Source organism: Callorhinchus milii, unplaced genomic scaffold, assembly GCF_018977255.1.
Source record: "Callorhinchus milii isolate IMCB2004 unplaced genomic scaffold, IMCB_Cmil_1.0 Scaffold33, whole genome shotgun sequence".
Taxonomy (NCBI): Eukaryota; Metazoa; Chordata; class Chondrichthyes; order Chimaeriformes; family Callorhinchidae; genus Callorhinchus; species Callorhinchus milii.
In genome coordinates this window covers 1,152,433-1,167,625 of record NW_024704774.1, presented here as the reverse complement: position 1 = coordinate 1,167,625, position 15,193 = coordinate 1,152,433, and the positions used below count along the sequence as shown (strand labels likewise).

General features: G+C 45.3%; 1 protein-coding gene across 1 annotated transcript in view; it reads left to right on the top strand.

The window, feature by feature from the left end:
* The first annotated feature begins 3,940 nt into the window (after positions 1-3,940).
* LOC103171597 (guanylate-binding protein 1-like) overlaps positions 3,941-15,193 on the top strand; it is a 30,376-nt gene continuing 19,123 nt past the window's right edge. The window contains exons 1-5 of the mRNA XM_042345201.1: positions 3,941-4,061; positions 4,736-4,993; positions 8,157-8,284; positions 9,405-9,514; positions 14,454-14,641. Of these exons, the coding sequence (XP_042201135.1) occupies positions 4,786-4,993; positions 8,157-8,284; positions 9,405-9,514; positions 14,454-14,641 (634 nt within the window). The 5' untranslated portion in view covers positions 3,941-4,061; positions 4,736-4,785. The remainder of the gene's footprint in view (positions 4,062-4,735; positions 4,994-8,156; positions 8,285-9,404; positions 9,515-14,453; positions 14,642-15,193) is intronic.

Genomic DNA, 15,193 nt, shown 5'->3' with positions numbered 1-15,193 from the left:
ACAGTCGATTCACTTTACAGTCTATTCTGTGAAGCGCTCTGGGACGTCCTCCCGACGTGAAAAGCGCTATATCAAATGCAAGGATGATCATTATTATTAATTATTATTATTATTATTATCCACTATGCAATCTGCCTGTTCTCACTTCCATGTTTGCTGCATCCCACTCTCTACTCAGAAACCTGTACTTAGCCCCTGTGCTCAATGTACCGCGGGCTGTGCTCACCTCCCTGGGCTGATCCCACTTTGCTGAGCACCTCACTTGCTCTCCCCGTCCCTTCTGTTCATATCACAGTGCTTGCCATCCCCTGTTCTAAGCTCCTTCCTTATGTTTAACCCCCGCACTGTGCTTAGCTCCCTGTGGTCACCCAGCTCCACATGTGCTCAGCCCCTTGTATTATTTCCCCTTTGCGTAGACCCTGTGTTCATCCGCCAAACCTCACCAAACCCCTCTTCTCACCCACCCACGCTTTACTCAGCCCCACCTCTTCAGCCCCTATTCTCAACCCCAGTCCTCAACAACCTGTTCTCACACCCCGCTATGTTTCACCAATTTTCCTGCTCAACCCCTCGACTGTGCTCCTGTGGGATAGAGTTCCAGAGCCTAGGCGCTCACAGCAACGTCCGTGCTTTTGTGAAGCGATCTCTCGTTAATCTGAAAATGAAATAATCATAGAATCAAGAATAATACAGCACAGGATATTTTTTTCCCATCGTGTTCGTGCCTGCTCTTTTAAAAGCGCTACGCAAATCAATTCCATTCCACCGCGCCCTTCGCATAGCCCTGCAAACTTGTCCTCCACAAATAATTAACTATTTCTCTCTTAAAAGTTTTATTCGAAACGGTTTCCACCCCCAGTTTAGTCAATGCAATCCAAATTTGCACAGCTCGCTGTGTGAAACAAATTCTCCTCACCTCTCCTCTGTTTCTTTCAACGTCTGTTATGAAACGGTGTCCTCGGGTTACCAACCCACATGGCAGTGGAAACAATTTCTCCTTGTTCAATACATAGAATCCTTCATAAGATTGAACAGTTCTCTTAGGTTTCCTCTTAAGCTTCTCTGCTCCAAGGAGTTTTATCTTAGCTTCTCCAGCCTTTGCTCATAACCGAAGTCCTTCACTCCTGGTACCATAATGGTACATCTATTTTGCACCCTTTCCATAGCCTTGACGTGCTTCCTGAAGTATTTTCGCCAGAACTGAACACTGTCTCTAGCTGAGGCCTAACCAATGTTTTATAAAGCTTCCTCATAATTTCCTGACTTGTATTCTATGCCCCTATTTATAAACCCTGGTCTCCTCTATCCTCTTTAACAGCTTTGTGTGCCTATGCAGCCGCTTTCAAATATTAATTATATGGCAATGCACCCACCAGATCTCTCCACCACTCCCTTTAAGATTGTACCACGTAGCTTACGTTATCTCTCATCTTTATCGAAAAACGCATCACTTCGCATTTCTCCTCGTTAAACTTCATCTGCACGTATCTGCCCATTTATCAGCCTGCCTTTCTCCTCTTACTTTCTGCTACTATCCTCCTCACCGTTTTCTTCTATTCCTATATTTGGAAAAAATCTTTTCACATAGAAAGAATTAAAAGATTTAACGTTGTATATGCGAACTGCAAAGAATCATTTGCTAGCGTTTAGGTCTGAAACTATTTGCAATTTGCTTGGAGCATGGAAAGACAAGTGGTTTAACCAAACCGTGCTGAGGTTTACATCCTACGCCACTTTACACCAATTCTTTACACCTTGATGTACCCCTCTAGTTCACTTTATGATATATCTTTCCCGTAAACTGCCCTTTACTCTCTGATTCAACTAAAACTTCAGGCAGCTTGTGATAGAATTTCTCTATGCTCTGCCTCAATGAGTTCCCCACAATTCAAAGCACTATAAATCACCATTCGGTGTGAAGAAGCTATGTAAATTTCGCTGTTGTGTACATTCCTAGACGCTCTCTTATATTTTTGTTTTGCTGTTATGAACTCAACGAGTGGAAGCAGTTGATTTCTATAAATGATATGAAACCTTGAACAGCTAAACATATCACTGGCGTAACCTATTAAGTATATTCAACAAAGGACAATTGCACAGATGTGAGAGAGAACCTCAGATGTTATCAAATGAGCAGCCGCGTTGTATGTCAATTGGTTTTCAGACTCGATATATCTTCGACGTGGTCTCAGTAACTTCATCTAATGATTAGCATAATGATACAAATCGAATCAGTTTTGATCCACCTCATCTGTAGCATTACTATAGCAACTTTCACGCGTGGAGAATGTGCCAAGACGCTGGACACAGTAAGGGATTTAGACTAGAAAAGGGGGTACGTATCTGAGCGGATGGAGACGAGGGACGTAGGACGATGGCTAGGTGAAAATGGAGTGTTTTGATACACGTAAAATAAGGCAAAAGATGGAGCGAGGCGAAGGGAATGTAATTATATTTCCATACGGTGAGGGCAGAAAGAGTGCATGCCCGCCCGCCTATGGTGGAGCGAGCTGGGCGGGCGACGTGGAAAAAGCCATTGCTTGTTAAGCAGATGGAGCGAACACGTTGACGTTGGATCGCGAGGTGGGGAGGGACAAGGCCGTGGACGGCCTTGAAGGCTAAGACAACGATTGTGAACTCTATCTTCTGGGGAAGGAGAGACAGTGGAACTGGGAGCGTTAGGGTCACAGAGCATAATAGGAGAGGACAGGAGCTGTTGCGGTCGGGATGATATGCAGCATGTGGAGGGGAGAATTGGGAAATCCGACAAGTAGGGAGTTTGCGTAGTCGAGCTCAACTGCCATGATTGAGGATTTTGGCGGCCTGATGTGTGTGACAGTGGCAGATCCGATTAAAGTTTCCGGACTGGCTCGCTGAGGTGAGTCCTCTTTTCTGATCTAACAAGTTAACTAAACAGTATCTAGTGTAAGTTTGGATCCATGTGGGAGAAGTGAACAGTGACCTTTAGGAAAATAAATAATAATCATAATTAGTAATAATAATACTTCCCTTTGATAGAGCGCTTTTCCCGTCCACGAGACGTCTCAAAGCACGTCACACCGTGTACTGTTAAGTGAGGAGATATGTATATATTTTGGCGAAACGTGGCAACCAGTTGCGCACAAGGGGTTGCGACAGAGTTCTGGATGATCTGCAGCTATGGAAGCTGGAGATGGGGAGGCCGACAAGCAATGCGTTTGCGTAGTCAAGCCTCGATATAATGAAAGCATGTGTGAGGATTTAGGCGGCCTCTGGAGTGAGAAAGTGGCAGAACCGGTCGATGTTGCGGAGGTGGGGGAAGGTGAAGCGGGTCATGGTGCAGTTGTACGGTAGATAGGATAGTTGAGGGTCAAACACGTTGCCATGGATCTGGACTGACTTAGGAAGGTTGAGTGTGCAGAATAGAAATGTTAGTGTCTCATGTTAAGTGTAGATATTGGCACGGACGCTTAGGGTTTACATGTTTACTTATTAAACAGCCTACGTTTCTGTTTGTCAGCTTCATCGAAATTATTATTCAAGTGCAAAAAAGTGGCCGACAGTTTGCAGGCCAGAACATGAGTAGAAACTCCCTTTTCTTCAGCAGTATCATAACCAGAACCGGACGATTCTTTCTGGGTTAAACATTTTAGCTGAAAGACAGCTTCTAACATTATAGTCCTTCCTTGCTTCCTCTCTCCATTTCTTTCCAGCTGTTTCATGCGTTCCTTTTGCTTCTTTCTCCATGACTCTTTATTTCTCACTCTTTCTCTCTTCTGTCTTTTATTACTTCCTTCCTTTCTTCCTCTGTCTCTTTATTCCCACCCAACACCACCCCAACCAGACTCCAACAACCACCCTTCGATATCTCGCTTTATTTGTTTCCTCCACTCGGCCACTCTGATTTCTTAGGTTGGCTTTGTGAATTACTGTATCGCTATGATGTTGCTGTGTTTTCAGATCTGTGCACAGACGCTTTGTATACCCTACGGATCGAAAAGTGAGGGTATCTCTGTGGGTGACACGGGAGCAGCGATGGAATATCTAAAGACATTACTCGCATCAGAGGCATTTTGCAAATGGTATGTATTAATTTAGTTAGTTGGTTAAACTTTAACAGCAATGGACATATGAAATAACAATGAAACCAAACCAGATTGTGATGGGTTTTATTGTAAAAGTTCCCTGCATTTTGTTAAAAATTTCTGACACAAGTACACGGTCAATGTACCCAATATTCCTTCCACATAGATGTCACTACGTCTAGGACGATCATTTCGTCCTACCCTCCTTAGAGATTACAGTTTCCATCCATCTATCACTAAATTAGGTGCCACAATTTTGAAAACACGTTGTCCAGCTGACATTGTCGGACAGTACTGACGCTATGTTGATTTGTTGTAGATGCCGTCTTTTGCATGAGATAACAAACCGATGTCCCATCTGTGTTTATTCAGCTGAACATGAAATATTCCATGGTAATGTTGGGAAATAGAAGAGGTTTTCTCTCCTAATGTCCTGAACATTAAAAATTGATCATACACTTTATGGCTGATTGTTGGAACGTGTGCAAATCACTGTGTGTAAACTAGCGGTAGGGCGTCACTACGGATTACAAGCTACATTTTACAATAAATCCAGCGAAGAGCTAAAGGTGTCTTGACGGTACGATAACGTGGTGTGTCAAATGCAAGAATAATTATATAATTCGACTGTGAATGAGATGATATTTAAAATGAGGATCATGTATTGTTAGATAGGAATTAGAGACCAGCCCAGCTCTGCCACAGTGAAGCGGCTGCCAAGATGGATAAAGGTGAAGAGGAGAAGATGTCTGAGAAGAAAGGTCCGGTCATTTTGATCAAGAACTCAGGCTATGGAAACCTGCAGGTGAATGATGAGGCGTTGAAGATCCTCTCACAGATAAACCAGCCTGTTGTGGTTGTGGCAATAATCGGATGGTACCGCACGAAAAATTCTTATCTGATGAACAATTTGGCTGGAGAGCTGACAGGTACCATGCAACTCACTGCCTGTTTCATACTTGTTAAGTAAGCCTAGATAGATTTTTTTTCGATAACCAAGTATGTTTTCGATGAATTGACATGTATGCTTCAGAAAAATTCCCGTCATCGAAAAGTAAAAACAAAACTCATGAAGCTCCCGTTACACAACAGACCGACGGACGGCGGCTCTACAGCGTGTACATTTGCAGTTACAAATTGTGCCTTGCCCCCTCCCGGTCGCTACCGACACACATAAGTGCAAAGCGCACACATTTCAACTACGCTCTTTAGTAACACCGCAACCGTGTCTCTGCAGCTTAAGCATGTGCATGCGTCTCATAAATCCTGTGAGGACAACATCTGGGGCCCTGGTGTATACTATTAACCCAAACCTTTCTTGTTTGAAGGGCCACAGCACCTCATTGAGGTGGGGGAACCAAGGTGTCCAATCCCAGTTTTCTGCCTATATCTACAGGGAGCAATTATAAGGTAGATGCGTCCCGGTTCCGACCTTCTTGATGTTCAGGATGGCAATTATTTACGGCATTGGGTGTTGCCCCTGTTAGAGGAGAGTCAGACAGACATGCAGAAAGGATGAGGCAGACAGATGCTACACAGTTAGATTTGCGTGTCATCCGCATACAGGTGAATGTTGACCGCATGTCGGCGGATGAGGCCACCAAGAAGGAGAATACAGATATTTAAGAGGAGGGGACCAAGGACAGAGCCCTGAGCAACGCCGCACTTTGTGCTGTACAACTTGCAAGCTCCTTGAGTTTAGAAGTTTGAGGCGTTATTTAATACAGGTATTAAGATGATCACGGATTCTATCGGGTAGCTAGATAAAAGTTATTTCCTCTGGTGGGTGAATCCAGAAGAAGGCTGCATATCCTTAAAGTTGGAACCAGGCCATTATAGAGTGAAATCAAGAAGAATGTCTTACTACAAAGGATACTAGAAATCAGGAATTCTCTCGCCGAAAAGGTTTAGGACGCTGGATCCATCCAAACATTCATGAGTGAAGTGACAGTTTTATGGTAGGTCAGGGTATTATGGAATATGGGGATAAAGCTTGAAAGTGGAATTGAATGGATTAGTTGAGGAACATATCAGCCATGATCTAGCTAAATGGCGTAACAGCCTCGGAGACCAGAATGGCCTTCTATTCCTCCTATGTTCCTGTGGTTGGAGGAACCTCATTGAGGTGGGGGCAAAAAGTTGTCCCCTGGCGGGCGTACTGCTGCCTTTATCTGCAGGGAGCAGTTACACTCGTGGGACAGTTCAGGCTCTGTCATCCTCTACATACCGGTTGGCGATCGTTTACAATTTTCCCTGTTGCTCCCTCCTTTCGGACGGACAGACAGACAGACAGACAGACAGACAGTCAGACAGACAGACAGACAGACAGGCAGACAGGCAGACAGACAGACAGACAGACAGACAGACACTCACATACAGACAGACAGACAGATAGACAGACATACAGACATTGACAGACAGAGAGACAGTGAGACTGAGAGACAGCCAGCCAGCCAGACAGACAGACAGACAGACAGACAGACAGACACACACACAGACAGACACACAGACAGACAGACAGACAGACAGACAGATAGACAGACGCTTCACGCAATTCACCGGTGAATCATAATCAGCCTTGCTTTTTAATGCAGCAACTTACCACCTATTCAATCCGTCTCAATGTGTTTGACAGAATATAATGCAACGTGAGTTGACTGTGTAACTTGTAGTTGAAACGTAGCATCCAATCACGCACAACAGTTTCCTACAATCAGGTGTGGATTTCGTGACTAATTTAATTTTATTATTATTAACATTTTTGAAGGAATCATTGGCTCAGATAAAGGAATCCGCCAATCGACGAGCAAACAGGTTATTGCCTACTTTTAGATAAACAAAAGTGTGTAGAATAAGGTAAGTTTTAGTAACATTTGGCTTGCCCCGTAAGGGAAACCAGATTCTCTCACTTGAGAGCCACGAACTAACCACCGAGCTGCAGGACAGATGTGAATCAGGAGTTACGTTTCAAAATTTTAATATTGGTGAGCACGCCATTCACCTCCAAATTAGACCTAATTAGATTCCAATATGTAACATGGGTTGCGTTCGCCGAAAACCCTTTGCACGCTCAAATTCTCTAGGATCCAAACTTTCCAAGGGAAACGTGGGCCTGAAGACTTTCTTTTTGGCCTTCTAAGCAAGACAGGTGACGGAATGTCCTCTCTGCCTCGGTAAGCGCGGCTTGAGACGGCTAAACAGGTGTTTAAGGGATCTCTGTATATCTGCTTCCTCCATTTGTGCCCAGATCAAACTTCCCAAGTGGAAAGACAACAATCCTGATCACAACCAACAAATAGCTGAAGTAATAGCTGTTGCTAGGAGCTCAAACCTTCCAATATTAACAATGAAATTATGGGTTAGATTTGATGGATATTGTATCACATTAAAATTTCAAGACCAGAACGTATCTGGCAGGTAGTGGCCCAAGGGTTAACTATTAGAACATATTTATTGTAAAAAAACAAAATATATATTTATTGGTAGATAAAGTATATATTTACGCTTGTCCCGAAGAAGAAGTTTACCGTGCCAGAAGACATAAAGAATCAGAAAACAACTGAAGATTTGTTCAGATCTCTGTTTTACCACACTTGGAGAACTGTGTACAGTGTTCTGATCAGCCTGTATCTTGGAGTACTTTTATAGCTCTGATCACTGCACCCTGGAGTAATAATAATAATAATAATAATCCTTGCATTTGATATAGCGCTTTTCACATCGGGAGGACGTCCCAAAGCGCTTCACAGAAGACACTGTAATGTGAATTGATTGTACATTTATGGGCGAACGCGGCAGCCAGTTGCGCACAGCAATGTCCTACAAACAGTCGTAGATTGAAAAATGACCAATTTTATTGTTGTTTTTGGTTTGTGGAGGGATTATTATTAGGCTCTGTCTGGAGGAAGGAAACTTGCCCAAGGTTTCGCCCTGCCAGGAATTGAACTCGGGTCTCTAGCTTGTAAAGCGAGAGCTCTAACCACTGAGCTACAGGACTTCAGTACGGTGTATAGCTCTGGTCACTTGAATTTTTTATGAGGTTCAGGCAAGCTCTGAGGAAATAAATTACCTTTTTTCATTCCGGAAAATCAGGCTTCTGTCTTGGATCAATTGTTCAGTCGGAGACCAAAGGAATCTGGATGTGGTGCATGCCTCACCCTGGGAACGACAACCAATGCCTGGTACTGCTGGACACTGAGGATCTGTGCGACATTGAGAATGTGAGTCATTTACATCTGGACCAATATCGGCAACCAAGAGAGTGACAAACAGAGCACCCGATAGTATGATTGAAATCAATAGCAACCGGGGCGCGGGATAGGAGGTGTATCGGTGAGTCGGTGCGGTGGTGGAAGGCGGGGTGATGGCAGGGTGGCGTGCGTGAGTGGTGTGGCGTAAGGGGCCAGAACTCGATAAATATTGACATAAGCAAGGAAAACACTAACGAATCGGGAATGATTTCATTAACATAAGGTGGGAATTATTAACTCAACTGAGAGCCACATTAATCTATTCAGAGAGGGAAGCAGTATATTACACAAATGGTGTAATATATTCCAGATTGCAATGGTTCGACATGTAAGGGATTTTCACACAATTAACAAGTAATCATAATCAAAGAAGATGAGTCTTTGAAAAGATTGACATGACAGAGAGGACAAAGACAGCAACAGAATCGAAACAACGAATAACAGAGAGAAAGAGAGAATTCAAGAATTCTGCAGATGACGGGAAGGAAATGTTTTTTCAACAAAAGCATTAGAAATTGATCATTAAAGGAAGAGATGGGCCATTACACACAGAACTCACCAGGATACGATCTATTCTGCCTGTCAACACCTACCGTCCCATAAGCTTTTCGATATTTTAAACTAGCACACAGAAATGATGTGAGTTTTGGCTGTTGGACCAGGCGGGATATTTTAAAAAAGCGTTTTCGCCCTTTGCGCAAATTGCTGATTTCACAAAGAGAGCGCAGACTGAAGTCAATGGCATATCCCCAGCGGAACATCTGGGCCTCTCACGCGTATTTACCCCAATTGCTGGTATTTATCGCTCGCCCACTGGCCTCGAATCGACTCTCGCGCCGGATTCTCACAGCAGTCCTGCGTCTCTTCTGTCAGCCAGTCTGGCTCACTATGCACTTGTCGCTGGCGTACACAACAACAACAAGATTCCATTTATAGAGCGCATTTCACGTCGAGAGAAGGTCCCAATATACACGCTCTGTTAAAGATTTATTATTGATGCTAAATAAGGTTTGAAATCATATTATCACAGTCTGTGTGTGTGATGGCTTTTCTTGTGATATGACAGAACATCTGTGGTATTTGTGTACAGGGCGATGGCCGGAATGACGGATGGATTTCAGCACTGGCTCTGCTCTTGAGCAGCACGCTGATCTACAACAGCACAGAAACCATCAACCAGTGGTCCATCGAGAAACTGCAGTATCCTTCATCCACTAACTATCGGAAAAAATCTGCGTCAGTTAACCATAGCATTATCAAATCGTTTCGTTTCAGCAGCCATTGTGTGGTCCCACCACATCCATCATGTGAATTTACTATTGAATTCCTCAGCGTATTAATACGCGGGAGAATGGGTTTAGCGATGTTAAGAGGCCGAGTTGGGTTCGACACTTCACATTATCACAGTTTGTGTGTGGCCACTACTGCGCTTCTGATGTTACAGAAGAACAGCACTATTTTGTGTCTCACTGTGCAGGAAGACGTCAAGAATGACCATGACCTTAACCTCTGTAACTGCCTGCCTCAATCCCGCTGCCTCTCTGTCTGCTTATTTGTCTGTACATCTCCGCTAAAGATCTATCTATGGTCTCCTCCCATTGCCCTGCTCCGTTGCTTGCCGTCCAACCTAACCACTGTGCAGCTCGCTGAGACGTGATCTTGTGTAAATGCACCTGTACTTCCACGTTTTGGACTAAACAACAAGTGGAAAGAGCCTTTTGATGTCCACCTTACCAAAGATTTGACAGTCTTAAACCACTCGATAAAGTCCATTTCAATCGTTTCTTTTCTGCAGAAAATCCTCCGACTGTCCATTCTCTAATGTTTGGATTATCTCCACATCAAGCTCTTGTAGCTTCAATTTGACAGAAAGCATTGCCGGTTGAATAAATGAGGAGCACTTTGATTGGAAATGAGTAACGTACTTGCAATGATACTTTGGTAGTGAGTGGACTGGGCAAAGCTGTAAACGATATCCAAATTGTGGTCTGAAAACAACGATACGCAGTACTCCAGGTATGACCAGGACAGAGCTCTACACGGTAATACAAATGTGACTGAACTACAGCAGTACACAGTACTCGCGGTGTGGGCTGCCCAAAACTGTACACATTACTCCAGATCAGAGCCGGCCAGAGTTGTACGAAGTAGTCAAGTTGTGGTCTGACCACAGCGTTGAACAGTGCTCCAGGTGTGCGCTCGCCATAGCCGCACACATTACTTCGGGTGTAATCTGATTAGAGTGGTCCACAGGAATCCAGGTGTGCCCAAGCCAGAGGAAAATTCTGAGTTAGAATGACACCTGGGTATCTAAACCCAACTGTCGAAGCATTATTACTCAACAACATGATTGACTTGTTTAGTCCCGCCTTCCGCTGTTTGACGAGTCAACTTACATTCTCTTTCAACTTCCCTTTTGGCGAGTTCACACCAGCCACCAGCATATGAACTCCTCACCCACTGGAATTATTTCCGCTCTGATTTACCCTCCTCGTTTACTTTGCTCCCAAACTCCCTCTCCATCACTATTGATGCCCTTGTCCTCTTCAACTCCTGAAATGCCAAATACTCATGAAACTTTCCATGATACTCCAGCCATATCCGCTCGCCCAGTGGTCAGGTGCGGGCCATTGAAACAACCTATCTCAAATCTCACCGAATGGTGCACCGGCAAATGTGGTTGGAATACATCAAAATATGCAGCTCCGACCTCGCCTCCTCCAAGTTATCTTTCAACTGCAATTTAATCTTTGTGCGAAATATAACCGTAGGCTTCTAATACCCAACACCAACCGTTTGCTTCGTCCACCCTCCTATGCCTCACCCATGCATTACCTGAGCCCTGACAATGAGCAGATTCTGGATTTCTTCTCGTCCAAATTCAAGGGGATCCATTCATCTGTCTACACACTCCCAACAGTCACATCCTCCACATCTTCCACCAACACCCCGCAGCCTCACTCCGAATCCTACCAAACCCTACATCCACATTTTCGAAACTATCGGGACCACCTCTATCATCAACAATATACGTAGCATGCAGCGCACTAGCTACTCATTTGACGCCATCCCTAACCCTCCACTTGCTACCCAGCTCCATCCACTCACGGCTCTAATCATCAGTCCCTCCCTTTGTCTGGTACCGTTCCCATCCCTCTGAAACAGCTGCAATCATACCCATCCTAAAAAACCTTCAGTGGACCCTCCCCGCATTCTAGCTACAGGCCCATCTCCAACTTTCTTTACTTTCGAAATTCTTTGAGAGTCGTTGCGTCCCAGCTTCGCTCATTCCCATCCTGCTACTCGCTACACTGCTCCTTCCAATCAGGTTACCATGCTGCTCACAGCACAGAATCTGCTCTGTTCAAGGTGACAGACGACATTTTGTGCATCTGTGATCGGTGTCTCTCTGTCTCCTCTTCAGGGCGACCTCTCTAATGCCTTCGATACCGAAGACCACTCCAGCCTTCTCCTCTCACCTCATACTGCAAGTTTCTGTGCTTGAATGTTTCAACACAAGCAACAACAAAATTACCTTTATAGAGCGCCTATAACGTCGGCAGGACGTCCCAAATGGCTGAACAGTCAGCTGTCTGGAAACCTGAATGGGGGAAGGGCAGGTTTAAGGTTGAGGGAGGGCAGAGAGGTGGAGAGCGATCAAAGGTACAATCGAAGAGAATGATCTTAGGTCCGGCTTTGAAAGAGGTAAAAGAGGAAGCGAAGCGAAGGGATCGAGGGATGGACTTCCGGAGTACGGGGGCCGAGAGGATGAAATTCGGTTACTGATGGCAGGGCGGGTCGATCGGAAGACATGCAACAGTCTGGAGCATGTTGAACGGAGGGAGCGGGTAATTTGGAAATCAGAAGGTCGGAGAGTTATGAGGGGGTCAAGGACATGGATGGATTTGAAAGTGAGGATCAGGATCTTGAATTTCATCCACTGGGAAATGGGAGGCCAATGGAGTCGGTGGAGGCTGGGAGTGATGGGGTCACAGAGCCTGGTGCGTGAGAGTGCACGAGCTGCAAAGTTTTGTTTGATCTGCAGTTTGTGAGGGGAAGAGTGTAGAAGGCCGATGAGGAGGGAGTTAATCGAGTCTTGATGTGACGAATGCGTAGGCCAGGGTTTCGGCAGCCTGAGGGGTGAGGCAGTGGCGGCGTTTGGCAATTTGGTGGTTGTAGACACTGCCGGTCGTGGCGCAGATGTTGGTGAGAAAGGACAGTCCAGGGTCAAACATGTTGTCAAAGGAATGGGGATGGGTTCCAAGGAGCAGGAGTTGGACTTCATCGAGGTTATGGTGGTGAAACCAGTGGAGGGGTTGACAGGTACAAAGGTGTGAAAGGAGGCATGAGTTAATGCCACATGGGTGATTTTGTGGGGTTGTCGTAGCGAAGGTGTGGAAGCCGGGAGGCCAGAAGCAGCTGAGCGGATTCCCTCGAATTTGGACTCGACGCATTCCGGCATTTTATCAGTTTCAGTTCTTATCTATCACTACGTCAACAATTTGTCCACGCCAATGGTTTCATTTCTAGCCCCCGAAGAATTTCGTTTCGTGCTCTTCATCGCTCTATGCTCGTTTCACTACTTTTCAATATCTACACGCTCCACTCCTTGCCCCATTAATCCCCTACATCGTTAACCACTTCCTATCATCTGGCACTCTTCCTTCACCCCTGAAAATAGCCATTATCTCCCCCAACTTGAAGAAACCTTCCCTTAACTGATCACAGCTCTCCAGCTACCGGACCATCTCAAACCTTCCTTTCCTATCCGAGATCCTTGAGAGAGCCGTTGCGTACCATATTCGCTCTTTCCTTGCCTCTCACACTCTCCATGAACACTATGCAATCGGATTTCGGTGCTGCCCACAGCATAGAAACTGCTCTGGTCAACGTCACCAACGATATCCTGACCATATTTATACAGGGCTGCCTCTGACTCCCCGTCTTCCTCGACCTCATGGAGTCAATATACGCTGATAAAACGCAACTCTATTCCTCTGCCTCCAAAATCGATTCCATAAAAACTGATAGTCTGACAGACTGTCGATCTGACATTCAGTCTTGGATGAGAGCCACATTTTTTAGCTAAATATCAGCAAGACTGATGCCATTCTGATTAGCTCGTGCCAGCGCCTCTGCACCTGAGGTAATGGCAGCATCAACCTCCACGGTTGCACTCTCCGCCACAGCAATATGTTTAGCAACCTGGGAGACTTGTTCGACGCTCAACTGTCTTTGATCCCTCATATATTTGTAAAGACCTGCTCTGCCTTCTCCTGCCTCCACAACAGTGCCCAAGTCATCCACGTCCTCACACTTCATGACGGAAAAGCCCTCATACACGCACCGTCACTTCAAAACTCGATTATGCAAATTTGCTCATTTTTGACATACCCAACACTTGCCTCCGCAAGCTGCAGATAATTCAGAAAACTGCAGCACGTATCCTCTTCACCACCAGGTTACTTGACCCCATTAACCCACCCTCGCCCGACTCCACTGACTCACCATCCCTCAGAGGATAGAATTGAAAATCAGCATTCTATCACCCTAACATTTAAGGCCCCTTACGGCCTTGCTCCCTCCTGCATTTCTGAACTGCTGAGCCCCTGTCTGTCCACGCTTCATCCGCTTAGCAGGCTCAGGCCTGCTCCCGGCCTCTTGCCCATTCCGCCTTAACATCCGCAGACGGGCTTTCACCTCATTCTCCCACGGTTTGAAATTCCAAGCCATAATCCTTCACCTTGCTCCATCTCTTGCTTCCTTAAAGCACGACTCCTTTCTTACCTTGCTTTCAGCAACCCTCCTAACCCCGCTGCCTTCCTTCATCCCAACGGTCCCCCACTTAACGCACCACCACACCTCAGGTCCTGATCTCTGAAGGTTCGGCTCCTTGGGACGTATTTCCTACATGAAAGGCGCTTTACAAATGTAATTTTGTTATTGTTCTTGGCGCTGTTCAATCCCACCCGTGGAGCACTTCATTTTTATACTCCCGGATCTTAGTTATGTTAAACTTCACTTGTCATGTGTAGACCTTAAAGGTGTTCTTTTTGTAGGTTATTTGTTTCTTCCTGGAGCTGCTTTCCTGAAAATCTTTCAGTCCTCTTTTGCCTATGCTTCCTTCACCGTGTCTCAGCAAATTCATCGAATTGACCGAGGTCATTAAAGGCAAGTCGTCAAATGGGAAGTATGATCCCTCCCAGTTTGACAACGTCATCCCGGGTTTCGTTTGGACAGTTTTGGACTTCAATTTGAAACTGGAAATAAATGGGACTCCCGTGACTGCGGATGAATATTTGGAGTACGTTCTGAGATTGAAGCCGGGTAAGCAGTCAAAGAGGTATGGTTGGATGTGGCCATAGAACTCCAGTGCAGTTCTATGGGAAGGCATGCAATCCCACAATGCAGCGCTCCCTCAAGAATTCGCTGCAATGTAAATTGGACGTAAAATCGCTGCTGTAAAATTTGAACAATCCCACAATGCAACGCTCTACCTGATGTGGCGCTGGAACATTCCAACTCAGAGGCAAAACTGCTACCAAGTGAGCCAGACTGACTCAGGTTGAGGCTAACCTCTCACTGATTGGTGCTTCAAAGAAACGAGCCAACTGGCTCATCAAGATTAATCTGGAGCGTTCATCTTTCCACAATTCGCTCTCCTGTACCCATCTATTCCGCTCTGCCTCAGGTGTGCATTATATGATTTACTAGATAAGTTCATAGTTTCTGTTAAAGCCACACGTTCCGAAAGAGCAGTTCAACATTCTCACCATCTTATTTGTGAAGACGGCCCTCACAGACCAGCTATCAGATCTGCTGCTAGCAAACATATTTTATCCCACTCGTTTTGGGCATAGTCTAATTCATCCTCTGACC